The following is a 19766-nucleotide window of genomic DNA, read 5'->3' as shown; positions in this document are numbered from 1 at the left end:
CTCCCCTCATCTCTACTCACGCTGGCCTTCCTCACACAGACCATCTAAAAGATTGTTGGCTGAGGAAGTCTGATGTCACCTGGAACGGCTGAAGGTTTCCTGTGCAGACTGCACTCTACACTAGTGTATAACATACTTCCAAGAATTAGGGTCAAATAAAAAACATTGCAATAGCTACTAAGCCTAATTAAGCATTCTCAGGATCTCACAGAATTGATGCTATCACTATGAATAAACACTATTAACAGAAAGTTTAACAGAATATGTAAGTCAAAGAAGAAAGAGAGATTTGTATGAACATGTAAAAAACTATTTTTGCAGTTTCTTTTAAAATAAATCATGGTGGGCCTCCCTAGTGGCTCAAGGGGTTAAGCACCACACTGTGAAGCAATCCACAGCCTCTAAAGCAAGAGTTCCATCCCTGGCCGACCAGAGAGCTACCCACACAGTGCAGCAGACCTCTCCTGTCTCACCCGCTGCTCTTCTCAGCAGCCGTGTATTTCACTCAGTCTGTCTGTTCTGTTCCCCACTCTGTCTCTGGTGAATCCTCTCACCCCCCGCATCTCTAGCCTGTATCCCAGCTCTTGTATGCATAAATAAATAAATCTTAAAAAAAAATAAAATAGGGCCTCCCCAGTGGCACAGTGGTTGAGCGCTGGGTTGCGAAGCTGCCCACAGCCTCTGCAGCGCCGGTTTGCTTCCCAGCTGCTCCCGGCCACCAGAGGAGGGTCCCACATGGCACGCAGACCTCTCCTGCCGCCCGCTGCTCCCCTCAGCAGTGTACTTCGGTCCTTCTGCCTGCTCTGCTCCCTGCTCTGGCTCTGGTGAATTCTCTCACCCTCCCGCGCTTCTGACTGTACCCAGTGCTTGTATAAATAAATAATAAATCTTTAAAAAATAATAAAATAAAATAAAATAAAATAAATCATGGTGGTCTGTTCTCATGTATTTTAGAGGGTGAAGTATAGAAATAAAAATATAGCAATCTTAGCTTTCAAACTACTTGGAGTTAAAAATGAATTCATTAATTTGGAAGAAATTGCTCATTTCATAAGCTCCATTGTGTATGGTGACAGATAAAGACCAAAAAACCACACCTTTGAAGATCTGAACTCTTTCCTTAATTTCAGCAAGCACTGTAATGTGCTTAGCAAATTTGCCTTCAGTGAAACATGTGACTGGTATGAGAATCTGTCTCTTTAGAGCTCTCTAAATGAGCTGCCAAGATGCATTTTTTCCAAACTAATAGGTGCCATACAGGGAGGGTAAGGAAGCATTTTTCAAATTAAATCTGAAGTCAAATTTGAATTCAAAGAAATTTAACAGAAGGAATAATTTCAGTCCACTATTTCTGTACTTCCCAAGAAAGGAAATCTTTAATCAATGTGTAAGGATTGATATTGCTAAGGGCTTCACCACTGAAGAATTTTCACATACAACAGACCACACACACACTTACCCTCATCACTACAGACAGCTTAGAACAGATAATTCTGTTACGGAGGCTAACCTGTGCATTGTATTTAGTAGCATCCCTGGCTACTTCTCCCCTGCTCAGTTGTGACAACTAAAAATGTCCTCAGATACTGCCAACGTCCCGAGAGATGAAACTGTCCGCACTTGGGAACCACTGCACTAGGCCCACAGAAAGATTATTTTAACATAAAATGTTTGCTTTCATGGATCCCCTAGCTGCTTTACAAGAGCTGTCTGTTTCTTGTTCAGTTTGCTTTGTCTATTCCTGTGACTCCGAACCCGTCTGGCAGACAAGTCACGGTCCTAAGTATGTGATAGCAGAGCTAGCTCCTGGGCATTAGCCCACAGCAGCATCAACACAGGCTGAGTGTCTTAGAGCTGAGAAAAGGGGAATGTAAGCAGAAAGCCTGCATTGTAGTCATGGGCATCGTCATGAATGAAAGTCACACAGAAAACAATCCCCAAAGACAAAGCAGGACAAAGGGCCTTTATTTCTGAACTGAAGATCCACAAGAAGTCTTCCTTGTAGGAGAAGCCTGCAGGCTCATCCTTGACTTGCAAGTGAAAGTGCTTTCACAGAACAGCAGCACATAATCTGAACCTCCCAGCACGTAGAAGCAGTGGGCAATTCAGATAAAACCAGTTCTTTGCCAAGAAGAAATACAGCCAAACAATGATGTTTACTTTTTTCCTAAAGCTGATTTACACAGTAAACATATTCTGAAAATTATTTGTCACTTGTCTCTTATCACTCAGCAACTGAACAGGAGCACATCACTCAATATAGCCACAAGGAAGAAACATTATTTTTCACTAATAAAGAAGCAAAATATTTCCTGGACTTGAGGTTATTGCAAATCTGCTCATATTTTTCCAGAAAAAAACCATGAAATAAGGACACAAAGAAATAAATCACCTACCCACCTCACAGTTTACCAATATATACTTACCATCTAGAACTTCTTCAGAAAATCCTGTTTTCTCAAAATCACTGGTATTCTGATTGTACAAGCCAAACAGAAGATAATTCGCCAATTCCCTGCAGCCTTCATTGTACCTGCTATCGATTCCTGCAAGGCAAAGGCAGTGCATATTAGCTCTACTACACTACAGAACATATGAGCCCCAATAATTTGCCCCACTCAGCAAAACTATGATGGTTAAGTTAAAGGCAGAAGCTCATGCCAGTTTTGTGCCAGAAACCAAGTTAAGCACCTCTCTGTGAAAGAAGTAGGTCTAAGTATCAAGTGTCCTTACTTGGATTCAAGATCCATATAGTTGAGAGTCAAATAGCAGAGATTATTGTAGCTATTAATTCCTCAAAAGCAATTCTTGAAGATAGAAGGAACCAGACAAAATGGTCCAAGTCCTGTTACGGCTGGCAAAGGGGCTGGTGTACTTCTAGTTGGAATAGGAATAGGGTCAGAAAAATATTAACTTCTCAAAAAGACCTTTACCAAAACATGTGGGATCAAATAAAGACAGATTAAGATGGGTTATAAAGAACCCAAAGAAGTGGAGAAGAGGAGAAGTAAATGGAACCACAAACATTCATCACTTCAAATATTTATCAAGCCCAAGGTCCAGCACTGTATTGGTTGTTGGAGTGTGTGGTAAACATGCCCGCAAAGGTCCTCACGAAGTTTACAGTCTATGGGGCTGGGTCAGAGACAAAGAAAAAAAAAAAAAAAACTAAACAATAATGCCTTCACTACCACCTCTCAATGCCACAGGAATTTATCTACTTGGCTCTGGGGTATCTGTGAAGGCCCAGAGGTATGGCTTTGGGCAAGAGGGACATGTCAAGGACAAGTGGTAGCTGTCTGTATGATGCAAAGAGGAAGGGTATAGGCAGGAGGAGTCACAAAAATGAAAATATGGCTGGAGCCTGGAAAACAGGACTGCCAATAGGCACTCAGACCAGTGAAAATAGTGGTCATTCAGAGCAGAGGGGCCTCTGACTGCCCATCGAAGATTTCTAATGTGGAGGTCTGTTGAGTCAGAGTTGCTCAGAGGGGTACTCTAGGAGTTTAGAAGGCTGGATTATACCAATTATCCAGTGAACAGTGAGATGCTATGGCAATTCTAATCACCTGGAAGAATATAATTTACTAAACTTCAGGAGCTGTTTAAAAATACACGAGTCTTTCACTGATTTTTTGCTTCCCTTTCACATAAAACTCTTTGTCCTAGAGGTTTAAGCTTTTACCTCCATACCCAAGTCCAAACACATCAATTTCTACTTTTGTGCTTTTGTTAAAAAAAAAAAAATGCATATATTCTGGTCTCATGATATCCTACAAAGTGGATTCTTTTTGAAACCATTAGCATTCTATATTTAAGTCGTTCACCTCATCAATTTTATGGTGTCTATTTTCACTAGGTTGGGGCTTATCAGAAATAGTAATATATGTGATAGGTATTTTTTTCCATAGGTTACATTCATAGCAAAGAGAGCCTCCACCCTCCTGATGGCTGCATCTAAAGAGAGGATCTAGTCAGTTTTGTTTAGGTGTCTGAAATCTCTGACTGGAATTCCAGTCAGAGTATATCTCTATGGAGACTTATTAATCTCTAGGTGAAGTGAGTGAAACCAGGATTCAAACCCATTTCCAGAGTTCGTGCTTTTAACCACTCTGTATAACATCTAAGTTTAAATGCAAATATTGTTAAGTGAAAAAACTGTGCACAGAATAGCTGAGAAAGGACAAAGAAATTGGTAGCAATTTGCTTCTAAGAAAAAAATTGGTGTTGATGTACAAACCAAACCATCTGACTAACAATTCCATTTCTCAGACTCTATATTATGGATATAAATAAAAATGAGGGAAAGGAGATCAATCTGGTAATTAAAAGCCAAGATAAACTGTCAAAAAAATTTTAAATTAGGTTAAAGCATTATGCATAACATATTCAAAAAAATTAAACAAAAACATGTTCCCATTTTTCTTTCTCAATAAAAAGAAAGAGAGTTGACAATGTTACCTCTAGGGAGCAGGACTGGGTATCTGGAATGCTCAGGAAGCTCCATTCATTATTAATAATGTAGTGCACAATTTTTTAAATTATGTGATATATTTTCACAAAAATATTAAAAAAGAAATGTACCATTCTTGCCACCCTATGATCTGAAGCAAGTCTGTTGTATCTCCTAGAGTCTGTTTCCTCTGTAAATAAGGGATAACGCTTCTCCATTGTCAGGTCTCTGTGAGCAGCAGTGAGATAACACGTACCAGGTGCCTGTTCTGCACAGGGGATCCCTGTCTTCCTCACACCTTTCCCGACCTCATTAAAACAGCAAGAGATTTCAGGGGAATAAGAGCTGGGAGAAAGACACTAATTCACAGCTTATCTCACAGTGACACCATATAATCTTTCTGTGAACAGATGCCAAGTTGCCCCAGCCCTCAGTCCCACCTTTTTAAAAGCACTGACCTAGGATGCAGAGAATCCCATCAGGCCGAGACTTGCTGCTCTGGGTCAGGATACTCTGAACATGGCGGAGTCGGCTACAGCTGTAACAAGAACAGAAAATACTCCCTGAGTACCAGAATAAGAAGGCATGAGGAGAAGGAGTGATTGTTAGGACAGGAAACTGATCTTGACTAGGCTTGGTGCCAGAACTATAAAACAGGGAAAAGTTTCTTTCTCTTCTACTTTCCAGAAGTGATTATGTACAACTGGTCTGAAGACTGAACATGAACTGCTGATTACAAACTAGATGGTCAATGGTTCTCTCTCTCAAAAGCAGGAGCCAAAGCCCTTTCTTGGCCATGCTGCACAGGCCCGGGACTCAGCAGATGCTCCAAAGACCTATAATGACTTCTCATTTTTGAGGATTATCGGAGTTTTCACACTTATTTATGCCCTGTGGTCCGAAAAAACCTGTCAAAAACAAAAACAAAATACCAAACAGATAAACAATAATAATTGGTCTAAGAACCTAGGAAAGTTCCGGTTTTTTATCACAACTACCCGCGTAGAGTTTCAGCAGAGGGGACTTTCAGTTCTGTGCAGATCTGTTATTCCTTAGGCCTTAAAATTATCCCCCTTGTCCCAAACAAAATGTGAGAAGAGGTACTCCCAGATATTAATATCACTTCTAAGGAACTCCATTCTGTCCATACCAACCCTTGCTCCAACCCAGCAGTTCCAGAGAGAGGGGCTCAGTTTCCTACTTAAGATGGATCCTTCTACCTATTTCCTTATCAGCAACATGTGAAGGATTTGCCGCCACTACTCATTCCTTAATTCTCCAATATTTAATGATTTCCCTATAATCAACATATCCCCAGCCATACCACATCATTATTAATTGAGATTCTCCACAATCCAACTACACGAACTGTTCCATCCATAACAATCAGACTTCATACCCACCGTCACTGAGTAAGCTCCAGGACACTGACCTACATCATCCAGCGAAACAATACAATCTCCGCCCCCTGGATTCTCCCTCTCACTCCTCCCTGCCATTCTTTCTGATGTTCCCATGCTCCAAGCCAACTGCTCCACAATTTTAGTGGTTATTATCACTAATTTCCTTCAAGATGTTCACAGATTTCCACCTAATACTAAAACAAAGACAGTGCCTACCCCTAAAATCCCTACAGATGAATACCCAGAAAAAAAATGTATATAAAATCCCCTAATATTAGCAAATAGAATTCAGCAACATATAAAAAGAATTACAAACATTGATCAAGAAGGGCTTATCCCTGGGATGCACGGCTGATTCATTATTGGTAAATCAATCAATGTAATCCACCACATCAACAGATTAAAGAAGAAAAAAAATCACAAAACCATATATTTACGGAATAGATTGAACAGACATTCCTTCAAAGAAGAGACACAAATGGGCAATAAACACATGCAAAGATGTTCACTAATCATTAGAGAAATGCAAATCAAAACCACAATGATACTACTGCTCCCACAGAAATTAGGATGGTTACTAACAACAAAATAACAAGCATTAGCAAGGATGGGGAGAAACTGGAACCCCATGATACTGCTGGTGGGAATGTAAAATAGTGCAGCCACTTTGAGAAATACTGTGATAGCTCCTCAAAAAATTAAAAATAGAATTACCACATGATCCAGAAATTCTACTTCTGAGTACATACCCAAAGGAATGGAAAGCAGGGACTTGGAAGAGATATTTGTATACCCTGTGCATAGCAGCATTATTCACAGTAGTCAAAAGGTAGAAGCAACTCAAGTGGGATAGATGAATATATAACTGAAATGTAGTATATACATGCAATGGAATATCATTCGGCTTTAAAATGGAAGAAATTTCTAAAATGTTTCAACATGAGTGACCCTTGCAGACACTATAGTAAGTGAAACAAGTTACAAAAGCACAAATTATGACATACCTAGCATAGTCAAATTCATAGACACAGAGTAGTGGTTGCTAGAGGCAGGATGGAGTGGGAAATTAGTGCTGAATTGGTACAGAGTTTCACATTTGTAAGATAAAACAGTTTTGTGTATGGGTAATAGTGGTTGTAGCACAAGAATGTGAATATACTTAATACCACTAAATACACTTAAAAATGATTAAGATGGCAAATTTTGTTATATGTATTTTAACACAATTTTAAAATTTTTAAGTTAAAAAAGTCAATGTCAAATTAAAAAAAAAAGGAAAGAGAACTCTTCTAAAGTTAAAGATTAATAAAAACAAAATGCAAAGTATGAACCTTACTTAGATTAAAAAAAAAAAAAGCAGGCCAAATAACATCCTTGTCATCTGGAAATATGTGAAACTGGGCTGGGTATTTGATGATAGTAGAGAATTACTGTTAATTTTCTTGAGATAATGTTATTGAGGTTATGTAGGAGAATGTTTTTTAAACAGATGCACAAAGCAGTACTTAGTGCAGTGACATGATATATGCATCTTGAAAAAGATTTAACAGAAAAGAAGCACAAGAAAAAGAAAAAAATAATGCACATATACAAAATGTTTTAAAATGCTGAATCTAAGTGGTGGGTATCATGAGTATTCATTTTCTTTTTTTCTGTACTGTCTGAACATTTTCATAAAATTTCTGAGACTCAGGGTAAGGGAGACATATGAAATAACTCAGGGTTTTAGAAAATGCAGAACAGACCAAGAGCAAAGACAGAAAACTTCTTTCCCTGAGAAATAGGTGTCCTGCCTACTTTTTCACGTTTAATGGAAGGCTGATCTTGCAATTACTCTCTGCACTAGAGCTATTTCAGCAAGTTAGTCCTTCGGCCCACTTCCCACCCCTTTGCACAGTGGCTGACCGACTGCCAACGTTACCAAGAGCTCTTTGGTTTTCAAACTTATAACCAGCCAGTGACAAAAAGCATGAATAGGTCATGTGACCACGAAACAAATAAGCCTCCCCTCTACTGCTGAGGGGAGCCCAGACAATACTGAAAACAAGAACAAAAAGAGCTTCTTTTCCACAAGTACACTGGCCAAATACAGTGGAAGCATATAAAAAGTAGACTTCCCCCTTCTCAGAATGAACCATTACCCTAAACAGTATCTCTTACTTTCATGTCAAATGGGTAGAACTAAATTCAATTCTTTTTTGCTTTGTACATTTTCTTGCTTCCCAAATTTAATTTTTAACCAGCAATGGCCTATTATTTGTTACTAAACCATTAAACTTGTCACTTGCTGAAATATTTACCTATTAAAAAACTATTTAAAAAAAAAAACTTTTAAAAAATAACCCTGGTAAGTATAAAGAAAACCACAATCACCTGCCCGTACTCCCAAGATCCAGAATGAGCCACATTCATGTTGCGGCATATTTGCTTTTCTCTATTAGTGCTTTCTTGAATTATGCGTACAAAATATTAATTTTCCTTTGTTGATGAAAAATGGAGTATTACATATAAAACTTGTCTTCATTAAGCATCATCCCAAGAAAGCACCACTATGAGTCTGTTGCCTATCCATTTTTTTTTTTAATACACTTTAAAAATATACTTCAAGCCTAGCAACAGCACTGCCTTCTAGCTTCCTGAAGCATGGCTGGCACCTCCTGTGTGGGTGGCCTGTGGTCACCCGTGACTTCACAAAGTTCCTCCTTCAGGCTTGGCAGATCCAATAACACAAATGTTTACATCAACTATGCTGCTCTAAATTATATTTTATTTCTGACTTTCTTTGGATTCAGACTCAGGATCTAGACGAGACAGATGACAAGGTGAAGAAATCAAGACCCAAAGGGCCTCCCTGGTGGCGCAGCGGTTGAGTGCCACACTGCAAAGCTGTCCACAGCCTCTGCAGCGTTGGTTCAATTCCCACCTTCACTCCCCCCACCCCCCATGGCCAGAGAGAACCCCACATGGTGCAGCAGACCTCTCCTGCCTCGCCCACTGCTTCCCTCAGCTGTGTCTTTGGTCTGTCTGCCTGTTCTGCTCTCCCACTCTGGCTCTGGTGAATTCTCTCTCTCACCCTCCCGAGCTTCTAGCCTGTACCCCAATCCTTGTATAAAATAAATAAATAAATCTTTAAAAAAAGGCCCAAACATGAGTAGTATACTCAAGATCACAAGGCTTAGTAAAGATTAACACTTCCAGAACCTGACCCTTCAGCTTTTTTTGCCTGTTACTCCTCCCTGAATTTTTTTTTTTAGTATCATTCATTTCTTCTTTTTTCTTTTTTTAAAGATTTATTCATTTATTTATTTATACAAGCACTGGGTACAGTCAGAAGCGCGGAAGGGTGAGAGAACTCACCAGAGCCAGAGCGGAGAGCAGAGCAGGCAGAAGAACCGAAGCACACTGCTGAGGGGAGCAGCGGGCGGGAGGAGAGGTCCATGTGCCGTGTGGGACCCTCCTGCAGTGGCTGGGGAGCAGCTGGGGATCGAATTGGCGCTGCAGAGGCTGCGGGCAGCCTTGCAACCCAGTGCTCAACTGCTGCGCCACCAGGGAGGCCCCCTCACTGAATTCTTGACACGTCAGCAACATACTTAATATTTCTGAATTCTAAACAATGTTCTCTGATCTTCCATTTTATATGGAATAGTTAATTCACTGTTCATTGCTTTTATAACAATTAATGGTAATTATTATACACAGTCAGGTATAATATCATGTTTATTGGTATTTCATTATTTTGGTTCTCTGGAAATGAAAAAAAACTGACTCTGCTTATATTCTTTATGCTTTGTGCTTTGACTATTTTACAAAGTGAATTCTCATACCAATCCAATGCACCTCATCACAGAAAAATGCTGTGAACAATTTGGTATGAATCTCTCAGTAATATACAGCATGGGTAGGTTTTTTTGGGGGAAGGTATGACTGTTTTTATACAAAACCATACTCATGAGAGACATAACTACTTAGCCACAGGCTTTTTTTCATTTAACATTATACCTTAAGATCTTTCCAAGTTAGTATATAGAACTAAATCTCATATTCAACTGCGGTACAGTATTCTTTTGTTTTTATTTTACCAACTACTATGATCGAACATTCAGGATTTATATATTTTTTGCTTACTAATGCAAACAATGCTTTAATGAGCAAGTATACACATCCACCTTTGCACAAATACAAAAGTTTTTGTAAGGGAGAGAATTAAAAGTAGCACTGCCAGGTTAAGAGGTCCTTATATTTTAAATTTTGACATAACTTGCCAAATTGTTTCCTTAAAACATTCACCAATATACCAAAATATCTATCACCCAACTTTCTGAACTACGTATCACTCTTCAACTAATGTTAATCTAGTTGTTAGAATTGTCATTGTTCGTTGGTGGGAGTGCAAACTGGTCCAACCACTGTGGAAAGCTGTGTGGAGATTTCTGGACCTACTAAACATAGAGCTTCCATATGATCCAGCAATTCCACTCCTAGGTATTTACCCAAAGGACACAGAAACATCAATTCCAAAGAACACCTGCACCCCTATGTTTATAGCAGCACTGTTTTACAATAGCTAAGCTTTGGAAACAACCCAAATGCCCAAAAATAGATGACTGGATCAAGAAGATGTGGTACATATATACCATGGAATATTACTCAGCATTCAAAAAAGATAAACACATGCAATTTGCAGCAACATGGATGGCGCTGGAAGGGATCATGCTCAGCGAAATAAGCCAAAAAGAAAAAGAAAAATACCGGATGGTCTCACTCATAGCAGGAATCTAGAAAACTTAAATAAGGGACCAGGAAAATGAATAACTATAAGAAAGTGAAAATCAAAATCAACAAAAAACTATGAACCAGAGACACTTTTAGGGGGCGGGGGCGGGAGGGGAGGGATTGGGGTCAGAATGGGGGGGCTACAATTGTATGGGGAATATAACAATAAAATTTATTATTAAAAAAAAATAAAAAAATAAAAAAAAAAAGAATTGTCATTGTTCAAATTTTTATTTTCCCAAATCACGAGGAAGGTTCTCAAATGTTTACCAATCATTTATATCTCTTTTCTATCATGAATATTCATGTTATTTGCCATATTCTACTGCGTCATTTGGGGTTTTTTTCTGAATAATTTATATACTCTTTTATATTTTAAAAGTTGTGTTTTGGTCATATGTTGCAAATGTTTTCTTCAAATTTCTAGACTTTGTTTTTCATGCATAAATCTTAAAATGTTATAGAAATAAATGTGTCTGTGTCTAGGGGCTTTATGTCTTCCCCGCTTGCTATTACTTAAGATAACACCAATGTTTTGTTTTTATTATGTGTGTTATACATAATTAGATCTTTATTCCTCCCCAAAAACCAAAAATGACTCTCCCAAGATCATATATTGATTCTTTAGTCCTTTGATGTGAAATGCCACTTTTTAGCACATACTAAATTGTCACAGACAGTTGGATCCTATTATTTCATCTTTATTTGATCTAGTTTTCTATTCTCACAGAAATAGCATACTTTAGGGCCTCCCCTGGTAGCGCAGGCTGTTGAGCGCAGCACTGTGAAGCTGTTTACAGCCTCTGCTGCACAGGTTCGATCTGGCCGGCCGGTGAGATTCCCACACAGCGTAGCAGACCTCTCCTGTCTCACCCGCTGCTCCCCTCAGCAGTGCATTTCGGTCGGTCTGTCTGTTCTGTTCCCCGCTCTGTCTCTGGTGAATCCTTTCACCCTCCCGCACCTCTGGCCTGTACCCCGGTTCTTGTATGCAGGAATAAATAATTTTTTTTTAAAAGAAATACCACACTTTAAAATATATAATTAGAGCTTTAAGGTATGCTATCAATTAAACTTTCCAGTATATGGATTATTTTTATACTCGACAGAGAAAATCCTTTTATTATTGTTTCAAAGATCCCAAGGCTTTCTTTCCAATGCTTTCTAAGATGAAGTATAAAATCAGATTGTCAAGTTCCACAAAAATTCTTAGTGAGGATTTGTATTGTGACCCTACTGAATCTAGACAACACTGAGTCCCTTACTCAGGAACACCGTGTCCATCCATCTACTCCTTTCCTGGTTAGATCCTTCTGTCAAATTTCATATTTTTATTTCTATAGGTCCCATACATTAGGTTGATTCCTAGATACGTTTTGTTTTACGGTTTTGTTCCCAGAGGTGCAGGGGGTGAGAGGATTCACCAGAGACAAAGTGGGTAGCAGAACAAGCGGATCCACTTAAATACGTTGCTTAGGGGAGTAGCCGGCGAGTCAGGAGAGGTCTGCTGCGCCACGTGGGTAGCTCCCTGGCTGGGGCTCAAACTCATGCTGCAGTGGCTGGGGACAGCCTCATAGGTTGTGTCTCAACCCCTTGCGCCACCAGGGAGGCCCAGTTTTATTCCCACTTTGAATGGCATCTTGAATTGTTACACTTTTCAAGCAACTTGCTAAATTCTTATCAGTTCTAATAGTTTTATCTATTGTCATAAGTTTTCCAAGCAGTGAAATCATAGCAGTTTTACCTCCTCCTTTTCAATATCTAGTGAGCTTTTATTCCAACTCACTAATATCAACTTTTTATTGAGTACCTACTATGCATTCTGAACTTTTTATTCAGAGCACTGGGGATCTAGCAATGAACAAAAGGGCAAAAACTTTTGGGATGAAGATCCTAGAACTCACATTTTACATTTTATGGGGGTGGGAAGGATACAGAAGGGGAAGAAACAATATAAACAAACACATTTGTCATATAGTGATAAGAGATTGTGAGATCAGAAAAGGCTTCATCAAGAAAATGATTTCCATGAAGATCTGAAAGACTAAGAGAGCAAGCTATGCAGCAAATGCAAAGGCCTTGATGCAAGAGTGTCTCTGAGATTTGTGGCTGGAGCAGACTAAATGAGGAGGCGAACAGTAGGAAATAAAAGGAAACAAAGGGCAGAGACCAGATTAGTTAAAGTCTAATCTAAGGTGAATGATTTGAATCTTTACTTTGTTTTTGGGAGCAGGGATGACTTATATGAGATGACCTACATTTTAATAAGATCACTCTACTTGCTGTATTGAAAACTGATCAAAGGTAGAGAAGAACTGAACCTGGGAGACCAATTCAGCATCTACTACAATAATGAAGGCAGTAGATGGTTATTTCTATAGCTTATATAAGCTGAGACCTTATTAAGTTAACTTGTTTAAATCAGGAACAAATGTTCAAACTTTAGTTTTTGGGGGGCATCTACTAGTCTTAATTTCATTAATACATAGTCCTAATTTCTTGCATTTCTGGGTCAAATTCTACCTGTGCTTGAAGCAGTACTGTTGTTTTACCATACTGTTAGCTTTCATAGACTACTGTTTCACTTAAGATTTCTGCATTTGTACTGTCAAGTACTAGGATCATGCCAATTTCAGATAACAACTGGAAATGTACTCAACATGCTTTCCATTTGTCTTTCCTGGTAACATACCTGTGCCTATTCTCAACAACAGCATCCAATCATGGTTTACCCAGGAGCAAGCCAACAGGAGTCCTTTCTCAGGGATCTCCTATTTTAGAGAGAGAAGAGAAATGGCCTCTAGGGTCACAAAACAGGAAGAATGTGGACTTGGGGCTACAACAGTCATCTTCTCTGCCTTGGGGAAGGAGAAGGAAGAAAATGAAGCCAGGTAATGCGAAGCAGAAATGCAAAGCATGAACAGAGGTGACTATTCTCATAGCAGTGTCTTGGTTATCCAATGATTTTACACCAGAATTGGCCTGCTTCTCTAGGTAGATATCGTTTGCAAGAGAGAAGAAACTCCAAAGCCAAGTCATTATTGTGAAGCATCTTTCACCAGCTGCCAAACATAGTTCCTAACTATAGGAACTTATCTAAAATGGTTAATACTTGTGCCCCACTGCAATCCATGTCCACACCTGTTTTATGAATTGGGATACATAAGACACTCTACAAACTAAATTCAAGACCTTTAAAAAATGCTACCCACCACAAGTGGAAAATGTTATTTGGAAGTCTGTTCACTATATTCCAGTTTAACAACATTTTATTTTCCATTTTCATCTTTCTCTCCAGATTTTCCTCACACAATCTGCTCTTTATAAAGTCCGTTTCACAAGTCTTCATTCAGAAACCATGTACAATTACTTTCCATCACTTCTTTGATTTTTGAAAGCATACCAAATCTAAATGCATGTGGAATTCCTGATGGAAGCTTGGTATACAAAAACACCATTAGCAGAAAACCTGGGGAAATCCAAATAAAGTCTGGATTATTAAACTCCAAGTAAACAAAAGTTTACTAAATAAACTATTAAGTCAATATTAATTTCTTAGTTTTGGTAAATGTACCATGGTTACATGTAAGATGTTAACATTAGAGGAAGCGGGCCAAGGGTTTTCAAGAACACATTCATCTATAAATCTAAATTTCAAAATAATATGGTGAAAACAGAAAGTGTGCCAAATGAGCTGACTTTTCCTCAAATTAGGGCTCAGAATCATAGATAACAGTTTAAAACACCCAAGTTGCAAGCTCTGCTTTTTCTTTCTTTTTTTCTTAAAGTTCAGGACAAAACCAATATTAATTTAAGCTATATAACTACTGAGCACATCTGCATCTCATGTACTACTCCCTCTCCAAAAGTTAGAACATCAGAGAAGAGTCCCAGAGCAGGAAATATTGTCAAGATACTATGTGCTATTTATGCCATGGTAGTTGCTAAGGAAGAGTCCTTAGTTCATCCCATGCAGAAGTGAAAAAGCAGGTAACTTGGATTTCTACCCCTGGGTCAGAAACAAGGTCAGAAGAGTTTAACTAGGCAAATCCTTTTTTGCTACTATAAGCACCACACCAGGGTTCCTGGGCTAGCATCCAAGCAAGTAAACTCGAGAGTGAAACTACATTTTCAGACATACAAGATAATAGTCTTGCTTTGCATTTTCAGTTTTCTTAAGGCAAGGACTATCTGCACAACAGCAATTATTACTTCCATAGATCTGTTAAACCAAATGAGAATGAGTATTGGCAATCAGCCAGCAAACATCACCAGAAGAGTGAATTGGCCTCTGTGAGGCTGTATTAAAGTGCTTCTCTCTTCTGAACTCCAGACTAACAAACCTACTTTTAGACTAACAAACTCCAGACTAACAAACTAATTGGTTTCTTGGAGAGTCCTTTTAATCTGGAAATTCATGCCCTCTGTTGTTTTTGGTTTTGTTTGTGTTTTTTTTTTTTTTTTGGGGGGGAGGGATGATTGCTTCATGCCACCAAACAATAACTACATGATATCTCTCCTGTTACAACTACAGATATCTGGGTCATTCAGTCCTATCCATTCCCTAAGGATTTTGGCTTCTGCATCACTGTCTCTTTTGCTTTAACTACTCCACCTTAATTCATGATAATTCAATAGGCTCTGAGATAATTCTTCCACTACCCTTACCTCTCAGGTCCTTTAGTCTTGTTTTCCAGCAATGCTGTCCCCCATCCCACCTCAGTCACTCCCTCCTTCAGTGCCGACATCCAAGCAGCACAACACAGATGAGGGAAAAACACACAACCATGTCAATAACTGCGGCTCACCTTAAATTATGACAACACCAAAAGGACACTTGGTGCTGCCTGGCAATCCTAACATGTTTGCTTATTTGACTCTTCATTCCCATGCTCTTCTTTCCATCACTTCTTTCCCCTCAAACTTCCAACACTTCCCCACTCTTCATTATTAGCAGAAGAAGTCCTTCTTCTTTAACAGAGTAAAGACATAATTGGAAGAGAACTTGTACTTTCTCCTGCCACCAACTTAACAACATATCAGCATTTGGGTCCATATAACCCACTGCAGATGAACGATCCACACATGTATCTACCCTGAAGTCAACACGTCCGTTTATGTCCTAGATCCCATTCCCTCTCACCTACTCAAGGACTTCACCCCTACAACTGTCCTTTCTCTTCAATCAGTTTGCTCTCTGTACTCCATTATTTTGATGACTTACAATATGCTATTTAATATCTGTCTACTTAAAAACAAGAACCCTCTTAATACTTTGGGCCCTTCCAGCCATAGTGCTAATAGTCAGCTCTCCCTTATAACAGTCCTTGAAACAGCATCACTTTGATTATACTCACTGTCCAATTCCTATTCTACTTTCTCTTGAATCCACTGCACCAAAAACTGTTGTCAAGGTCACCCACAACCTCCACAGTATCAAATCTAATAGTCTAGTCTTAGTCTTCATCAGTCATGACAGTATTTATCATTTGGTTTTCCAAGACTGTCCTTGATTTTTCTTACCTCAAAGATAAGAAACCATTTCTTCTCAGAATTTGGGGGACATCTCCATTTTTTTTCTCTTCTCATCATCCTCACCTCTAACCACTGAATAACCGAGGGTGTTAGATGTGGCCTCTTTTCTCTGTCTACATTTACTCCCTATATCTCTAACAAGCCCCATTGCTTTAAATAAAAATCTGAACATCATCAGCATATGGATGGCATCTCCAGTCCCAATCTCTCTTCTGAACTGCAGACTAACAAACTTACTTGCCTATTCAGTATCTCCTCTTAGATATCCATTAGGCAACTCAAAATGAACACGGCCAGAACGGAGCTCTATTTCTCCACAAACCTGTTATTCTTCCACTAGTCCTGATATCAGTAAATGAAAACTCCACCCTTCCAGCATGTGAGCCCAAAACTGACTATACTTTCTTGCATCATTATTCCTTCAGCCCTATTTCTTCCTCAGTACTTATTTCTTCACACTCTGTGTGATGATTTTTACTGTTTTTGTCTCTACTTACAAATGAGCTCTTTTGAGGACAGGGGTCTAACGTATTTGCCTGAATCCATAACGTAACAGCGGGTATATGTTGGATTATTTGTATAAAGAGGTAGTGAAATTTAACTGTTAAACTCCCAAGCAGGAATGGATTCCTCTGCAGAAGAAGACTTAAAGTAGGAAAACATACGTTAGCTATTTCCACAAGTTTCACTTGTTATTTCCACTTGTATTTCCTCAGTACAAGTCAATATAGCTACCTAGTTGGTAATAATTCCAAAATCTCAGTGACCTGAAATAACAAAGGTTTACTTCTTGCTCACCCTACACATCAAAAGTAGGTCACCTGGAAGATTGCTCTAGGTTCTAAACCGATAGACTAGCCACCATCAGGAGTACCATAGTCACCACAACAGAGGGAAAGAGATTGGGAAATGACACTCTAGAAGCTTTTACCATAAAGAAGATACACATTATCTTTGTGTACATTTCACTCACCAAAAACAATTGAGAAGGAAAATCCATGCCACTTCAAGGGGGTAAGCAAGTTCAACTCTAACACATTCCCTAGACATGGATGCCAGAGCTATTTGATGGACAGTACCAACACTACCACATCCTTAAAAAGAAACTCGTTCTAAGCAACAGTCCTAACTCCTGATCTCTATTTTCGATCTGTGAAAGTAAACCCACTGATAGGAGAGAACATACACTTACAAAGTACTATCTATCGGTCTTTAGGAATGTAACTTCACCAGTTAGGCCTGCCTCTTTCATAACTCAGAAGTGAGAGAACAGGAAAGAAGCCAAATACGGGTGACTGGAAAGTGCTGAGTCCAATCCTGGTAGCAATGTTCAATGCCAAAAGTCAGGGAAAAACATGAATGGGTGAGAAAAGCCTGCTCAGTTATGTAAAGGAAGAAGAACTTGCACCAAATTTTTTTACCAAAGGTATAGAACAGCCAGGCCTTGGGATTCTCCACTCCCCTTTGCCTGCAAGCTAACACATTTCACTTAAACCATTTGATGGAAGAATCAGTGTACAGTTAGTAAAGTCAGCTAACATTCATCTTTAACATAAAAACACTACTATTAAAAAATGAAAAAAGCACACCGCCAAGCTACTACAAACATGGAAGACAGTAATTTTTTAGAGATAGATTTTACTGGGGAAGAAAGTTGTGTGATTTTTTTTTCTCTAAAAGTCTCAGATTAAAGATTCCTTAACTCAAGATGATCTGGGATAAACCCCAAGTCTATACAGTGCCTAGATTTAACGGATGGCTACTCCAGATTCTAAAGTATCCTGTGCAGTTTTTGTTCTATATAAAGCTCAATATTTTCTAACAGTGAAACTGCCAGAAACGTTACCATAAGCAGCTAAACTCTTGAAACTGTAAAGCCCACAGGGAATTCCACTGAAGGGCAGTGCAGGACTTCAAACAAAATCACCTGCCAAATTAGAAGCAAATTAGGATTCCCAAATGCAACCCTAGGTATTTAACCCCACCCCATCCTTTATTCACTCAACAAACATGCATTAGTTGCTGGGGAGGGAAACAAATGACAGGAAGAAAGGGACTGGGCTCTAAGAGTTCTTGCTCTCCAAAAATGTGATTGAGTTAAAAGAATACAAAACAAAAAAAACTGATAGGCTGTGCAAACAAAAAATTTCCAATACAATGCCTCAAGTACCATAACCAGGATACAGAAAAAGCCCCTTTATGTAAGTTGACAACCTCTTTTCAAGGAAACAATACCATATTTGACTTGCTATGGGGTCACAAGAGACAAAAGGCAAAAGCAAAACAAAAAAACCCCCTCTTCTGGCTTAATGACAGTTTAGCAGCAGCAAAGCTTATTTCTCTCCTCCCTTCCTCTCTATGGTCTCTGCCGCAACTTCTCCATCATTCCAACCTCCACACTCCACTGGCAGCCCCACACCAGCTGAAACACAAAGCCCAGAATATCAAGGTCAGCCTCAAAGGCACACGGAGCAAACCGATATCGGACGGGGACCAGGAAACTAACCCCCCCTCCCCCCTCCCACCACCAAGATCACCCTCCCCTTACCGAGGCACCCTGGACCGTCTCTAGGATCAGGGGTCTGGGGTGTACCGCTTTCGGGGGGGCTCTAGGCCTCCTTTTTCTATCTATCCAGTTAGTTTTCCCTTGCATGTTCCTAATGACCTACACCTTCCCCAAACGTGAGCTCCCCATTGTGCAGAAAGGGAGAGTCTAAGCAGGCTGGGGCAGAGGGAGGTGGGCAAGACGCCACAGGGAAGACAACGAGTGTTGGGGGTGGGGGTGAGGGTGGGAGCGGGGAGTGTTGGGGCGAGAGGGAGGGAGGGAGAAGGAGAGGAGAGTATCCTATCCTCTTTAGGGAAGGCACAGCCAAGGGAAAGGTTCCAGCCGAGACCTACTAGATAGGGGGCGTTACAGATAAGCCGTTTCTAGGGAAACTCATTTGGGGATTCTATGCAGGGGAGCAACTGTGTTTGCTGGGTGGAGGCAAATTTCCATAGGCAGCCCTTTCTGGGAGAACATTCTCACGGGGAAGGCACGTTAGGAAGCCACGGTGGGGTTCTCTATAGGGGAATCAGGGAAAAACGCTCGAGAGGAGGGGTCTCCACAGGGGAGCCATTGTGGGAACCTCTACACAGGACGCCGTTCTGCAGAAACGTCCCTCAGGGAACCGTTCAGAGAAAAATCGCCCGCAAAGACGCCATGTCGGGCCACGCCCAGCGGCGGAAGACGCCGCCGGACCCCGACAGCCCGCACCCCCCGGCCCGGCAGCATCTCTTCGCCTCGGCCCCGCGTACCTGACAGAGGGCGCCCCGCGGCCGGGGCCGCCGGCCGACCGCGCGCGGGACAGCCCCAGCCGGTGCGGGGGGTACAAGTCCATGGCGGCGAGCGGCGAAGGCGGACGGTGCCCCCGCGGGGGTCGCTCGGGCCCGGCGGGCGGCTGCAGGCCCGCGGCGCTGGGCGGACGGCGGGGTGTGCCGGGCGGGCGGGCGGGCGGGCGGGGGCGCGGCGCGCGGGGGCACGTCGGGGGCGGGGCCGGGCGCGGGCTGGAGCGCGGGTGGGGGCGTCAGGAGTGCGGGGACTGGGGGAGAACGCGAGCAGGGCC

At 40.7% G+C, this 19766-nt stretch overlaps 1 protein-coding gene across 1 annotated transcript in view; it reads right to left on the bottom strand.

Annotated features, from left to right (window-relative positions):
• Window positions 1–19541, bottom strand: part of DNAAF9 (dynein axonemal assembly factor 9) — a gene marked incomplete at both ends in the record, with an annotated part of 97079 nt that extends 77538 nt beyond the window's left edge. Inside the window, 3 exons of the mRNA XM_084246686.1 lie at window positions 2427–2546; window positions 4912–4991; window positions 19459–19541. Of these exons, the coding sequence (XP_084102812.1) occupies window positions 2427–2546; window positions 4912–4991; window positions 19459–19541 (283 nt within the window). The remainder of the gene's footprint in view (window positions 1–2426; window positions 2547–4911; window positions 4992–19458) is intronic.
• Window positions 19542–19766: the final 225 nt, after the last annotated feature.

The sequence above is a fragment of the Talpa europaea genome, assembly GCF_964194135.1.
Source record: "Talpa europaea genome assembly, chromosome: 11".
NCBI classification, from domain to species: domain Eukaryota; kingdom Metazoa; phylum Chordata; class Mammalia; order Eulipotyphla; family Talpidae; genus Talpa; species Talpa europaea.
This window is presented reverse-complemented; position numbering and strand designations above follow the sequence as displayed.